Source organism: Cariama cristata, unplaced genomic scaffold (assembly GCF_000690535.1).
Source record: "Cariama cristata isolate BGI_N322 unplaced genomic scaffold, ASM69053v1 scaffold2729, whole genome shotgun sequence".
NCBI classification, from domain to species: domain Eukaryota; kingdom Metazoa; phylum Chordata; class Aves; order Cariamiformes; family Cariamidae; genus Cariama; species Cariama cristata.
Window position 1 is genome coordinate 58,272 of NW_009635084.1, and position 14,787 is coordinate 73,058.

Here is a 14,787-nt window from a genome sequence, read left to right on the forward strand (position 1 = left end):
CCATTGACATGAATCATACAGGTTTTATTATGTAACAGTAAAAGAATTTTGGCCTTTAGTAAGATGCTTGGAGAAAACCTGAAAGAGTCTGTCAGTGTTTTACAATTATTAGACAGCTACATCTCAGACCATCTGTAAATGGTGGAGTATATAAAGAAACCATTTTTATTAAGGAAAAAACATCAGAGGTCACTTTTCAAATATTGGTTTCAGCAAATCTCTTTGTTGTCTTTTCCATTGCATCTTCAAAAAGTCATAGCTGTACTTTTCCAACACTGCCTCCTTTTTTCCTGATACTCTAATTAAATCATTCTTCTGTTTAGCCTTTTAAGGTAAATTTTTTATACTATATATACTACAGAATTATGCTAAATTTCAATGGACACCTTTCAAGCTAATGTTGTTTGTCATCTGACTAAAATAAGTGATACTCCTACAAGTCAAACTAAATCAAGAGCAGATGCCTTGTAGGTCCTTATTTTCAAGAATAAAAGTAATTGGCTCTTTGGGCACCTGGGATACACCTTAATTTGGCTGTTTGTCTCATACCTAATTGAGAAAGATTGCGTTCTTGTAAAGTGACACTTTGTCCATACTGATAGCAGCAGTAGGGAACTAAACAGGATTAAGATCTTGTTCATGCTCAGTTCTACCGTGTTACCAATCTCTGGAGAGTGTCTTACTACAAAAGAATTATGGTCCAAGGCAATTTCCTTTGTCAACTGCTGTGGCTTTATAACCGTAAAGGGAAAGACAGGGAAGGATACAGAGGATAAAGAACAAAAATAAGACAAAGGAAAAAAGCAAGAAAGTCAACCCTAATAAAGTAACTGTTCTTGTCCATTACTGAAGTTACACTGAATGTTGAAAGACTACATTTTATTTGCTCAGTACTGATGGATGACCTACCAACATTTTTTTGTTTCCTGTCACAGTACATAAGACTGTATGAACCACACTTGATGGCTTATATTAAAGTTATAGTTTGTCCAGCATTTCAATTTCTAAGCATGGAATAAATATTCATTTGTATGAGTTACATTATTTAATCTCCACCTTGAAGTGAGCCTGATTTTATTCTGCCTTCTCTATTGCTGTACTTTGGTGCTTTTAAGTGCTGTTTTATTTCATTATGCTATATGTGTATTAGCTGCATGAAAAGACAGATCTTAAGGTATGTATCCCTAAAAAACATGGAGTTTGTTCCTAAAGGAATTAAGACAAATTCCGTTCTGTGTTATTTAGAAGCCTTTTGGTGTGAAAACCAAATTAAAGATATTTGCAATGCTATTTATTGTTTACAGTGTAGTCTCTTATTCGATGAAGTGCACAAGGTGTCTGCGAGAGAACTGATGACAGGTACAGGGAGCTTTGTTGATATGCACCTCGTGGGCCATTACGGAGCCTTTTGTTACTTTGTTCTAGCATCACCATATAATTCAGCAGCGCTTTAATTTATTTTCAGTCCTATAAGGGATCAGTTTTTTCTCTTCTGACAAATATATATTTTTGACTGCTGCTTTAATGAGCAATAAATGTGATGGAGTACAGACACAGCACTTTGCACAGGTAGGTATATTGCAATGTACGCTCACATATATATTATTTGTAAACACTATCATGCAAATATGCACATTATAGAAAACAATTTTAATGAATAAACAATATAAACAGAAACATATATAACATATACATGTCTATGTATATACACTCATACACTTGAAGAGTAGACAATTTTTTGTTGGAAGAATGTTAAAAATAAGTTACTGAATGCCACTTCAGTAAGTAGTTTTATACATTGGATCACTTTCACAATAGTAGTTAGATGAACTTCTGTACACATCTTTTTATACTTTTCAATCTATCAGTCTCCATTCTTAATTCTTAAGGTGGCTACACTGGCTGCAAAACCTTATTTATAAATGCTTATCATAATAACTGTGTATGTCCATACCTAATATAAATCATCCACAAAAGAGTTATATTTGCTCAGTAAAACACTGACATCTATATACTAGCTAATGTTAGACAAACGTAGGACCTGAATTGATGTGCTGTAATTGTGCAGGACTTGGGAAAAATGTTTTCCCCAGTAGACACTGTCACACAATGCTGCAACAATGACCTAGGGTAAAATTTGGTTTATAACTTTTAACACTTGCAACAGAATTTTTTGCATCTTTTTGGAACTTTCATAATTAAAAAAAAAACCAACCAAAACACTTAGCATCTAAAACATCTCAAAAGAAGAATTATGTCTGGAGTAGATGCTGTGTATTAAGACACCTTGTAGTACAAGGTGTAACTAAACAGAAATTGGAAAATTCGATTAGGCAGCCAAGAAAAAAGAAAATATCTAAATGCTATTCACAAAGATTAAGTAAATTCACTTTTAGCAGAATATCAGCAAGGAAGAAAGAGGGAGGTTCAGTAAAAGGATGTTATTTGACATCCTGTATGTCGAATAATGCAAATGAAATCGCATTAAAGCTGTTGGACTTTTTTTTAAGAAATCCCCAGTGGAAGAGATGCTGTGGAGACACTCTCTAATGATCAGATTTAAACTTCCATGTATGCCAACACAGGAGGCAGGTGGCCTTTTTACTCCAGGTATTACACTACTACAAATTAAGAACTACATGATAGAAATTAATCATATTCAATTGTTTGCCAATGTCTGCTTGATCTATATGTTGCAGTTCTCTTTCAAACTATACATTGTTAATAAGAAAAAAAAAATTACATCCTGCACTGGAGCTTTGGCTTTAGAGAGTGCTACAGAAGAACAAGAGCACAAGTATACATGTTACTGCTTTTTAATGTGCAGGGAGAGAAATTCTTTTGTGTCCATAATTACATTTGGTAGTCTACAAACTGTTTAGTTGAATTATGAAATTATTCTGTGAAATGTTGGAAGAATCTGATTTAACTAGGCAGCCTTAAAAACTGTTCGTTCTCCTTCCAGGAAATCAAAATGGTTTGTTATAAAGCAACATACCAAATGCTCTAAATGAGAAACTACTGTTGGCTCTACAAGCTATCAGTCATAAAATGAGGAAGAGAAAGCAGTGGATATGCAGCAGAAACAGCTATGATTTATGCCAGTGCTGTTATAATCACATCACAGTACAGATCTGGTCTGAAGAACTCAGTTTAATACTTTGTGTACTCATATTTATCATAGGTCTGTGCAGATACAGAAACAATGTTTTTATTGAACTATGATGTGTTCAACTTGAAATACATTTAGCACAGATGACAGTCTTTAACCACTAATTTCAACTTACATAGTTAAGTATTATATAAAGATTAAATGACAGCAAACGAGGAGACAAGGGACACAGGGCTGTGTGGCTTTTGTCTGGAAACCATAAGCATAATGAGAGTCATTATGCTCTATAAACTCATTCATGAGCATAGGTAGTGAATTTGAGTTTTAGAACATTTGTGAAATTTTGGTTGCAATTTGTCAGGCATGTTGGGAAAAAAAAATCTATTAACTTGAAATGTAAGAGGGAAAAACAATTTAAATATCATTTCAGTGCTAAATAACTCGAATATTGGCGTAGCTGAACAACTGTTAAAATAATGAGTTGAAGAACCTGGCTTCACTTCAGTTTATTAGTGTCAATTCACTATTAAAAACAGTTCACAGTGAATTCAGTAGTGATTAAGAAAGAAAACTTAAAACACCATGAGCACAGTGTTAAGTGTAAAATAGAAGTTGCCTGAAGATGTACTGAAGACCTCACTGAATCAAAATATAAGACAGGACTTCTCAGGTGTCCTCAGAAACTACTACTTGAGCTTTGTGTTCTGGGAAACATGAAAATGTCATAAATAAATAATAATAAAAAAAATTTCATGATATTCATTAGATCTGTCCTCCAAGTACTTGGCCAAGACCCCCCTTGAACTCATTAAAAGATTTTGCATCTGCAGTGTTATTCTGGGAGAAGTGAGAGATGGACTGAATGAATTATCTGACATTGAACTCTGAAGCCTACAGAATATGGCTTTGAGTTAAGCTTTACCCAAAAGTGAGTGGTTGAATTTGATGTGAGTAGTGGCAAAATAATAGAAGTGAACATGTACAAGAAAGACATGAATCTGTTAGAGTGGGTCCAGAAGAGGACCACAAAATGATCTGAGGGTTGGAGCACCTCTCCTGTGAGGACAGGCTGAGAGAGTTGGAGTTGTTCAGTCTGGAGAAGAGAGGGCTCTGGGGAGACCTTAGAGCAGCCTTCCAGTACTTGAAGAGGAGTTAAAGACAGATAAATACTTTTTACCAAGGCCTACAGTGACAGGACAAGAGGCAATGTTTTCAAACTAAAAGGAAGTAGGTTTAAATTGGACATAAGGAAGAGATTTTTTTATGGTGAGGGTGGTGAGACACTGGAACAGGTTGCCCTGAGAAGTTGTGGATGTCCCGTCATTGGAAGTGGAAAGATAATAGTTTGTACTGATTTTTCAAATACTGATTGTAAAAATTCATACAATTTATAAAGAATTAGATTTAAACTTTTTTTTTCATTAACAATATGACATTTTAAATAGTTTTTGTCTTTAATACTGAGCTTGTTAATTCATGTGACAGTTGCTAGGACTTTTGTGCAGTCTCAATGCACAAATCTATATGCAAATATTAATAAGATACAGATAATTTAATTTAAATTTTATTGATGTTTTCCTTGTCCTGCAAACTGTTCCCCATTTTTCATTGTTTTCTCAGATTGTTCTTGGAAAAGAGATTTTGAACTTCTGCTTCTTACGAACCCCTTCATTAGTTAGAGAAGTAATACTTTTCCCTTATGTGACTAAACACGTCTAGTTTATGTTTTAGTTTATTGAGTATAGCAATATTGTTGAAGAACATTAACAGCATAGACACAACCTACACCTGCCATCATCATAATGAAGATAATCTGAATAAATTTTTGGCTGAAAGAATCACAAACTTTCTCTTTCCATAAAATAGAATCATAGAATCATTATGGTTGGAAGAGACCTCAAAGATCATCAAGTCCAGTCGTACACCTGATGCCACCATGCCCACTAAACCCAGAAATGATGGAGAGTAGGTAATGGTTTTCCTATTTAGGTATTCATTAGAATGTGGTTGGCAGACTCAGGGCAGATTTCAGACAAGTTTTCATCCTATGGCTTGTTTGACAGTTTCAACTGTAGCAGTCACTTGGCAACAGATTATGTTGCTTTATACTGTACTGTTTCTCTTCTAATGCAATTGCATTAAGCCATCCTTATCATCTCATGCTGCCTAATGCCTGATTACCTAACAAAACAATATGTCCTCTTTTTTACCCATGGTGCTACTACACTTTATTCTAACGTACAAACTAATTAAGGTGCAACACTGCAGCTAGGTTTCTGAGGATACTAACCGCATTGTGCTTACGACACTGAAAGTTTTAAGGTAACACAATCTGCTTCAAAATAATATGTAGAGAAGTTAAAAATAGTATTTTACCTCTTTTATATGTAAATATTTTCCATGTAAAATCTTTTTTGTGAATGTTACGCAGTAGTTTACTTATGCTTATACAATTTATTTAACCGATTATATATATCAAAAGCCTGAAAACACTTTTTTAAGGAATCTGTGGATAACTTAAATACTGTTCTATCTGATTAGAAAACTTGTAGAGTTTCTCATTTGATTTGCTTATGTACAACCTCCATCCAAGTCACAAAAATGTGTATCTGTATTGGTGTGTACAAAACCTTAACTTTGAAGGGAGCTGCATAGTCTTTGTTGGTTTTGTTAAACTTTTTTTATTTCTAGATTATGTGCTGTTTAATTGGTAACAGAAGAATACAATGACTTTTGGGGCACCAAAAGAACTGCATTATATGTTCCATGAAACATGTGTGAGATGAATGAAGGTGTTTTCCCAAAGACTGGTGAACAGCAATAGGAAGATCTGCAAGACAGTATGACTACCACTTGTGACACATAGCTCTTAATGACAATTGCCAGAAGAACATCCTCCAAGAAGCTTCTGCATATTGCTTGTAGAACTAAAATATTTATGATTCTTGTGGGTTTTACGCTTTAAAGACTCTATTTTGAGAGGTCGGAATTTGTAAAAGTGAGGGGAAAAAAAAAGAAAGGTCTTCATATTGTAAGTCTGTAATGAGTTTAATAGTCTCAGTGATTGCTATCCATGTACTTTCCTGAATTTCCAATGTACAGGTTCTCCGTGCCTGCTGAATGGATTAGTACGTGGCATATCTCTGGTATGCATGCTATCTAATACATCAGGTATTTTTAATACAATGCCTTTATCTTAAACCGTACTCTCTGCTTGCCTGTCTTTATCAAAGAAAAATGAAACAAACCCTGAAACCTTCAGGATTCTCTGTGTACTGACTCCTGAGCTTTACCAGTATGGTCCCTTCCTCCATTCAGGGAAATAAAACCCACTTTTAAAAGAAAAATCGGCAAGCATTAAGGCAAAACTGATTTTATCAGTCTAAAATGAAAACACAGAAAGTTCAAGAAATACATAGAAAACATGGACAGCGCAAGTGGAAAAGGTGGAAGGGAAACTAAGAGGTAAGCGTAGCACTGAAAAATGGGAAGCAGCATTTTTTCAGGGGAAATCACTTCTGCCACAGCATGCAGCTCCTGGGTGGTATCAGGAGCTTTGAGGACAAGAGTGACCCAGTAGGAGGTTGGCGACAGATTTGACAGATCAGCAGGAGTCCCCTGCTCTTCCTTGCAGCCTGTATGTAAGTGTGGTGAACGAGTGGTACCGACTGAGAAATTTCTAAGGGTGGTCTGGGTCCAATAAATGTTTTGTGGGCCACTACCCACTGCAAGACTGGCAAGAGAGAAGGAGGAGCAGGAGCACAGTATGTCAGTTGCAGATGATGCAAAATGTACTACCCTTTCTGTAGTACAACTACAGTCTATTCACTGCAATAAAAATGTCTTCCCTCCAGTTCATGAGGAATTCTACACTTGTCTGTTCTGTCCACATAATGCCTATGGAGCCCTTCTCTTCCTGAAGGAAATCCCTTCACACACCTGCTACCTTTTCACACTTGGATGCTGAGGTTAGATGCCACCCGAGAAGGAACAGGTCCATTCCATGGTTTCATGGCTTTACAAAAGAAGGAGAGAGGAAACAGTAAAATTGCCTTGTACTCTTACAATGCTTTATGGGCCTTCTCAAGCTTGGGAGACCTGGAAGATGGAAAACTCCTTCCTGGTTTTCTTCTGGTTGTCATCAAGTCATCAAAGCTTCACTCCAGTGATCTTGCATTGTGGATCTTCTGCTACTTGGTTGTGCAATGTGGTTTTAGTTTGAATAGGTTCCCAACCTACCCAGTCAGGACTCTTCTTGCTAGAAATGGAAGTTAGATGCTAATTTTTTGCTGCACTTGTTTTCAGTACTACTTATATGACCTGGTAGGGAACATGGGGCAGCAGGAAAGGGAGACAAGAGCTGAATGCAAATCTGCTGGCAATGCTAACAATTGCCTTACTCTCTCAGTAGTCAATTTTAATACTTGAAATATTTTTCTGCTCTTTGCTATGAAAGAAAAAAAAAAAATCAAAAATCTATTTGTGAGGGCAAAGAAGAATCTGTTTTATATGTAATACTATTCACCAAGATGATGTCTCCAGAAATTTTGTACAACTGGAAAGGTACAATGACTTATTTGAGAAAGCAAGACAGTGAAGTTATATCTCTGCCAGAGCTTTTTCTGTATCTGGAAATCTGTCTTACATGTTCTAAGGACATACCAAAAGGATACCACACCCTTCAGCCATGGTAACATGTATGAGAGCAGCTGCGCATGTGCTTTGGTGTCTGAAATTTGGTGTATGCTTGTACTGCAGATAATGGTTTTGAAAGAGTCTGAAGTCTTTTGAGAATCAGAGATGTGCAAGGGCTTTGAAGGAGATGCAAATTACCTTAATTCAAAAGCATTGCTATTATATTATTGAAGGGTGGGGGAAACCTACACATTTTTTTCTGAGCCTCTGCACTTTAATTCTGTTGCCCTGACTTTTAGTGTAATACCTCCTAAGTTGACAGTCATGTATTTCACTGATGAATCATACAAGACTATTTGCTTAACAAAAAGAAATATATATACACAAGTATTTGAATTTCAAATTCACCACACCTTGTGCAAACAAACAGTAGAATGGAGTGGGAAGAATAAAAGAGTTCTGATTAGTGAAGTAATGTGGTGGGAAGGGTTGACTTAAGATAGAGGATAGGAGCATATTCTGGAGAGAAAAGGGTATTTTCAGCAATTGCTGGTGGCAGTGTTGCAGCATCTCAAAGGAGAACAAGTATTGAAGAGAAGACTCAGAAAAAATATTTCACATTCTCCCATAACAGCAGTGTCAAGTAGTAGCAATAAAAAGTCTGCTTACATTTTAGTACTTGTTAGCCATTAGTGCAGATGCAAACATACAAAGGCTCCCAGCAATTTTACTGAGACTTGGACTTGCATTAATATAAACTGGAAATTGATGCCATATTATTCACTTGATATAACAAACTATTTCATCAGTTGTACTGAACAGTGTTAAGGCCGATGGGAAAAGCATGAGATGTACAGACCATGGCTGACTTCTCGCTTTACAGACACCCGAAGAAAAATATCTAAAACATAAACTGAGAATTGTTGTAATAATACATACTCCCACTCATGAAATTGGAGAAGGGAAAGGCAGATTCTTGTCAAAGATCACAGTTCAGCTCGAAACCAAGAAGATTATTTCCTCTTAAAACCAAGGATGCACCAGCAAAAGAAACATCAAACTGAATCAGTCTGGGTTTTCATGTGAAATTAAAGAATGAAGACTTGATGCTTGTTTCAGATTGATATTGGTATTGACTTTTCAATAACAAGCACATAACAGAATACATCTTCTCACATAATTTAGAAATCATCCCCGAGTTTAAATTAAAGCACAAGAGATTTGACAAGAGATGATCTGTCGTGATAACAAAAAGTAGTACATTTTAAGGATGCATTACTTATCCCAAAATTTAATAAATAACAAGGAATACCAATAATGTGACAGAAACAAGTCTTTGAACTTTACCTTTGTGGCAGCATCAAAACAGACAAAGCCCATGCTAAAGTCGATGGTAAGTCCCATAAGGTGACTCTCCAAAACACAGGCATACGTCTTGCACTATAAAAGAAAAAAACAGAGAAGTTGGTTACCACAGAACACATTTCTTCATTCTAATGTTTAGGTATCTCAAAATTATTATCAGAAATCAGTCATTTGTGTGTAAATAGGTCAATTTATTGCCAGTGTATTTCAAATCAAAGGATTTATATCAGTGATGAAGTTTTACATTAGGGAAAAAATAAATCAGAATCAGAATTGCCTCAGTGGTTTACCAATGACAACTGCTAAAAGGGAAGTTTCATTATTTTCAAACTCTCTTATTTGTTTTGGTACCTGGTAACTTCCTCTAACATTAATACATTCCTTTTGGCTTTTTAAGAAAAAAAATGCATTTGGAAAATATCTCTTTGGTATGCTGTTGTGTTTTCGTGTTGTCCCAACTCAGTGGAAAAGGTAGTATCTCATACCGTGTAGCAACTGATGTAATCATATGAAATACCTTTTTTTGCTTCAGTTAGTGGACCAATATATCTCAAAGGTTTCTATGAAAAACATCGGAATCTTGAAAGACTTCGTAATTCTATGATTTTTAAATCTATACATCTACTTACTTCCATAACATCACACTTCAATACATGCTGTGAGACATCTATTAGAGTCGTTTTCAGGATCAAAACTATTGCTGTGCCTGAAGGCTGACTTCAGGTACAATATGGTAAAATTGTCTTTTTCATCACAAAATATGTAAAAAGCTTAAAATATTTCCAAATCAGATGTAAAGTCTTTAAAGAAATCGTTCTTATTCTACAGAAATTTTACCCTCCAGATTAAACGAAATATAGTTATATTCTTCAAATGTTGCTGTAGCCACTAAATATATGAAATGAGAACAAAGATTTCCATGATCTATAATGTGTCAAAGAACCAAAATATAAATTGTAAACACGAGGACAACGTAAGTCACTACATTTTCAGTGTTACAAAAGTATTTATTATTGGTTTTGGCATTTTGATTATCAAGGATAAATCACATGTCTTTACTTATATATTCTTTGGGTGGGCTCTTTGGATTCCAAATGGTCTTCCCCAGAGCACAAAAACCTGAAAGGATCATTAACAGCTTCTAAGAGTTGAAATAGACATTGTGATGAAGGAAAATGGACAAGTTCATAGCTATATAGATTCTTTGGTTATTTTAAATTTTACTTTGTTACACTTCAATATAGATTTCTTTTTTGGAACTGAAATATTTGAATGAATTGTTTTCATTGATCAAATCAGGTCTCAACTACATTCAAACTGTTGTTGGTTAATCTTTGTGCATGCACCTTGGAGCTCTAGAATCCAGGTTTCAAACACGCTCTATATAGTTATCAGTGGGGCACAAGTGCAGTGTTTAAGCCCATTTATAGACAAAGCATGGTCATCTATAACTCAGAAGTAAAAACAATCCTTGACACGTGTCTTATAGGATGATATTGCATTATTGACGAATAACAGTAAATCACATGTTACTGTGGGATCCACCAAAGGTGTTCAAAAACTATAACTGTCTGTCAGTAAATGACAGGTTGCCTACTGCTGCTGTTGAGGTGGAAAGCAGGGACTGGTCTATTCCTGTAGCTTCCCACACTGAAAGAACTTTATGTACTTCATCATATTTATAAAATCTGAATTCATACAGTATGGCGGTTGCACTTGGTCATTATAATTATTAATGCATAAACTCACCAAATTTTTAATTACAAAATCAATGATTCAGCTTTGTGGTGTTGCAGTCATATGGTGTTTGTGTTTATAGTAGCAAATAAAAGCAGCTTTTTTTTGGCACAGCTACACCATAAAACTGCTATGAATATGTAAACTTTGATCGTAAATCAGTGTTGTTAGAAAAGGAGAGGATATTGCCTTTGGCAGCATCTCATTAGTAGAAGAAAAGAGTGTAAAGTAATATATTTCACAGTGACTTACTACTTAATGAATTCACATATGCAAAAATGTTCAGGTTTCGCCTGCAAAGCAAAAAATGTAGAGTTTTGTAGAATTATCTTGCTAACTTCCTACAAGATGCAAACTATGTTTTTATTTGTAGACCTCCAAGATATCTAGAACAGACACACAGCCCTTCCTGAGAATTAAAATTTGGCAAGGAGACAGCATAAGATTTAAAATATGTATTGCCATCTAACGCCTCTGATCTCCTACCTTAACACCAGAGGTCAACCTATAACGCACATCGCAGCACCACGTTGAGCTAGCACCGCTACCTCTGCCGAAGCACAGCACAGTGACTGGGCTAACTAGCCTCACTGAGCAGTTCAGATTTATGAGAAACAGGACATATCAGTCTTGGTTCAATGCTGTATTGAAAAAGCAACCTCTTTTCCAGACTGAAGGTTCTTTCTACAAGAGGCAGTGCACAGTTTGTGAAGAAATATCATCTAGTTCAGCTCAATGTGGTTATCAGTAGGAAGAAACTGCATTGCAAGGTGCAAATCACAGATTCTTTACTTATTCTTTACTTACACATAAGACCAGTCCATGCCCTCGGACCATATATTCCAAGATGTTTGAAACAACAGAGAAGCAAAAATGTGAGACGAACAAAAGGATCTCTGGACAGTAAGATTTTTGTTTCTTTGGGGAAGAATGTCCCTTGCTTTAAGCATGTGTTGTATGCATTTGCACAATTCTGGTCACAGGTCAAAGGAGGGATGTGAACTTTCAGACACTCATTAACTCTGTTAAGATTTTTCTCATTTTTATTTTCTTTAATTTGTCTTTTAATTCAGACATTTGGAGAAAACAAAAATGCAGAAATTCTTCCCAGGAGACCTGATAATTTAAAATTTCTTATACATTTAACAAACACTTTAAATCATTAAAAGTGACTATAAATAATATATACTGTGGATGTTTGGTTTTGGTTGCTGATTTCTCATATAGAGCTCATTAAAACTTTATCAGAACTGAAGCATCCCCCTCCCAAAAGAAGCAGGAGATACTTCAGCACTCATTTCTTATTCTCTCACAGAATACAGAATCTTAAATTGGGTTTATGAATAATTCAGCGGGTCAGGCAGGGGCTGAAGGAGACAACCCGAAGTTGTTCCTTAGATTCTGCTCCCTCAATACACACAGTTTAAATTATCGAAAGAATGATACATTGTAAACCTAGTGCAAGCTATCTCTGAAGCTAAGGGAAGCCATACTATAAATCCAACACTTAATTCAAACTTTCAAACTCAGATTCAACTTCAATGGAGACAAACATTACAGTACTGTAACACAAAGCAGTTTACACAATAATCCTTGCATTAGGGAACAAACCACTACAATACAAACAAGATGGACTGTAAGAAAAAAATTCATGACGGAAGTGGTGAAAATTTTAGCATAAAGTAGCAGGAGCACAAAGGGAACCTGACAATCATTTATAATTGCACATCATTATGCAAACTATAGTAGTCTCACATTCTTCATATAACAATGCTATAGAGAGAGAAAGGAAAAAGGATCTCAATTTCAACTATAATTTCTTTCTCTTAATAGGTAATTATGAAAATGGATTAGCATCTCTTACTACTCTAAAGAAAACTAACTAGAGTGACTGTAACACACCACAATGGCACCACTACAATATTGTACCACATGTTATTGCTAAACTATTATCAGTTTGACTATCTCTCCTCTAATATATTTCTTTCCTGAAAAAAAAAAAGCCTAATTTTTGTTTTAGATACACCTCTAGCAGAAGCTATGAATTAGGTTTAAACAGAATTTATTACATATTCATAGTGAGGCATTTTTAAAATATTGTGTGATGTACTCTTTAGAATTACATCAGAATAGGGCCCTGACTAACCTCTCCTGAAGGTTAATGCCAATTTATACTTGTTGAGTAACTCTGTTATTATTTGTATGATTGTGGAATAGTACACATTTGAATAATTTGAAATGGTGGTTTTAAACTGCAGTTATATTTTCAAAATAGTATGATTTCATAGTAAGACAAACCTGCATACAGCTGGATTATCATTCACATAAAATATGAATATTCATATGATTGCATAAAACACGATTTTGGTAAAAATGTACAGTCAATACCGTGATTTTGAACCTGTCACCTTTTTTTCTCACAGAGCAATGAAAGAACTTGATGTACAGTCAATACCTTGATTTTGAACCTGTCACCTTTTTTTTCTCACAGAGCAATGAAAGAACTTGTCAGAGACAAATTATACTGCTACTTAGTCAAACCAGATTTTATCTGAATCTGCAAACTGGTGGATGAAAGCAGTAACGGATTGCTGAAAGAAAAATGAGGAGGCCAAGACCAATTATATGAAAAACTAATACTCTATTTTTTTCCAAACTGAGATATGGAAAGAGAGGCAAGAAAACAAACAAAAAGAAGTGAAATCATAAATGTGGGTTCCACAATAGTAATCTGTCATGAGATGCCTGTTTGTTCACCTTTACAAATTTGCTATAATCAATCAATCTCAGGAAATCATTACTTTGAATTCATAATTGCTAGTCTGGACATCGGTAGAGTGAAAAGAAAGGTGGAAAGGCTAAGATTAATCTGAAGTTAAGATTATTAGGGAAATTCTTTCTGGGAAACATGGGAGCAATTTTGAATAAACGTGATTCTAAATCCCAAGAGAAAAATCTAAACTAGGAATGCTACAGTATGAATCAATATTAGAGAAGAACAAATATGAAGTGGCTGCTGGGCTAAAAGTTATTCAAGAAAATTGCCGTATATTCTTCTACTGATGGCACAGCAGTGCTTCTACAATATTGCAGTCAGTTATATGAGAAAGACAAAGCATCTCAAATATTTAGTAACAGAGGACATGTATTGTTGCAATGTTTATAGAGAAAAACTACTCAGCCGAGTAGTTCAGAATTCAAAAGGTAAGAACACCTCCTGTAAAAGCTGGCGTAGCACATGAACTTAGAAGTTGAACCTTCTTCGACTCCTCCTCCCACAAAGGTAATATGCATTAAAACTGACAGCAGTGTAGTTTTTGCAAAATGAACCACCATTAGTATATACTAATTCAGTCCATCTGCATCTGTTGGTCAGAAGAGGGCTAATATGTAACTAACAAACAATTTGTCTAAATAAAAAACTGTCAATGCTTACATTCCCAGGACACAGAAAATGCCTGCAGGGAAAGTGAGCATCAGTCAATGCTTGCACAGGCTAATATGCTAATACAACTTTTGTAGGTGTGTATACAGAATAACTCATGGCAACATCAACTAAAGCTGTTCTATTTTTCATGATTAGAACATCAACATAACAATTAGGATTAGGTGAATTACTATTGTGGTGGGTATTCATTTTCTCCTATTTTAAATCAAAAACCCATGACTTTTTGGTCATGTGAAAAAAACAGTTATCTTTAAACATTCTGATCTGCAATTTTGATATAAAAATTTGCTTGTAATCTGTACCTGAATGTCATCCACCTCTGCGCTGTCATCTGAGAATTGAGTAAACACACAAAACACAAGAAATGTGCAAAAAAAAAGAAAAATGTATTTGAGGTACAACTTTGTTCTTGCTTGCATCCAGTAAGTACTCACTCTGTGTACTCTCATTCCTGATTATTACAAGGACAATTTAATTCCTGCAAGGTTTC

General features: G+C 35.2%; 1 protein-coding gene across 1 annotated transcript in view; it reads right to left on the minus strand.

Annotated features, from left to right (window-relative positions):
• The window catches only part of LOC104167196 (gamma-1-syntrophin-like), a gene marked incomplete at its 5' end in the record, with an annotated part of 48,124 nt that overhangs the window by 15,253 nt on the left and 18,084 nt on the right, over window positions 1-14,787 (minus strand). The window contains one exon of the mRNA XM_009707383.1: window positions 9,095-9,187. Coding sequence (XP_009705685.1) covers window positions 9,095-9,187 — 93 coding nt within the window. The remainder of the gene's footprint in view (window positions 1-9,094; window positions 9,188-14,787) is intronic.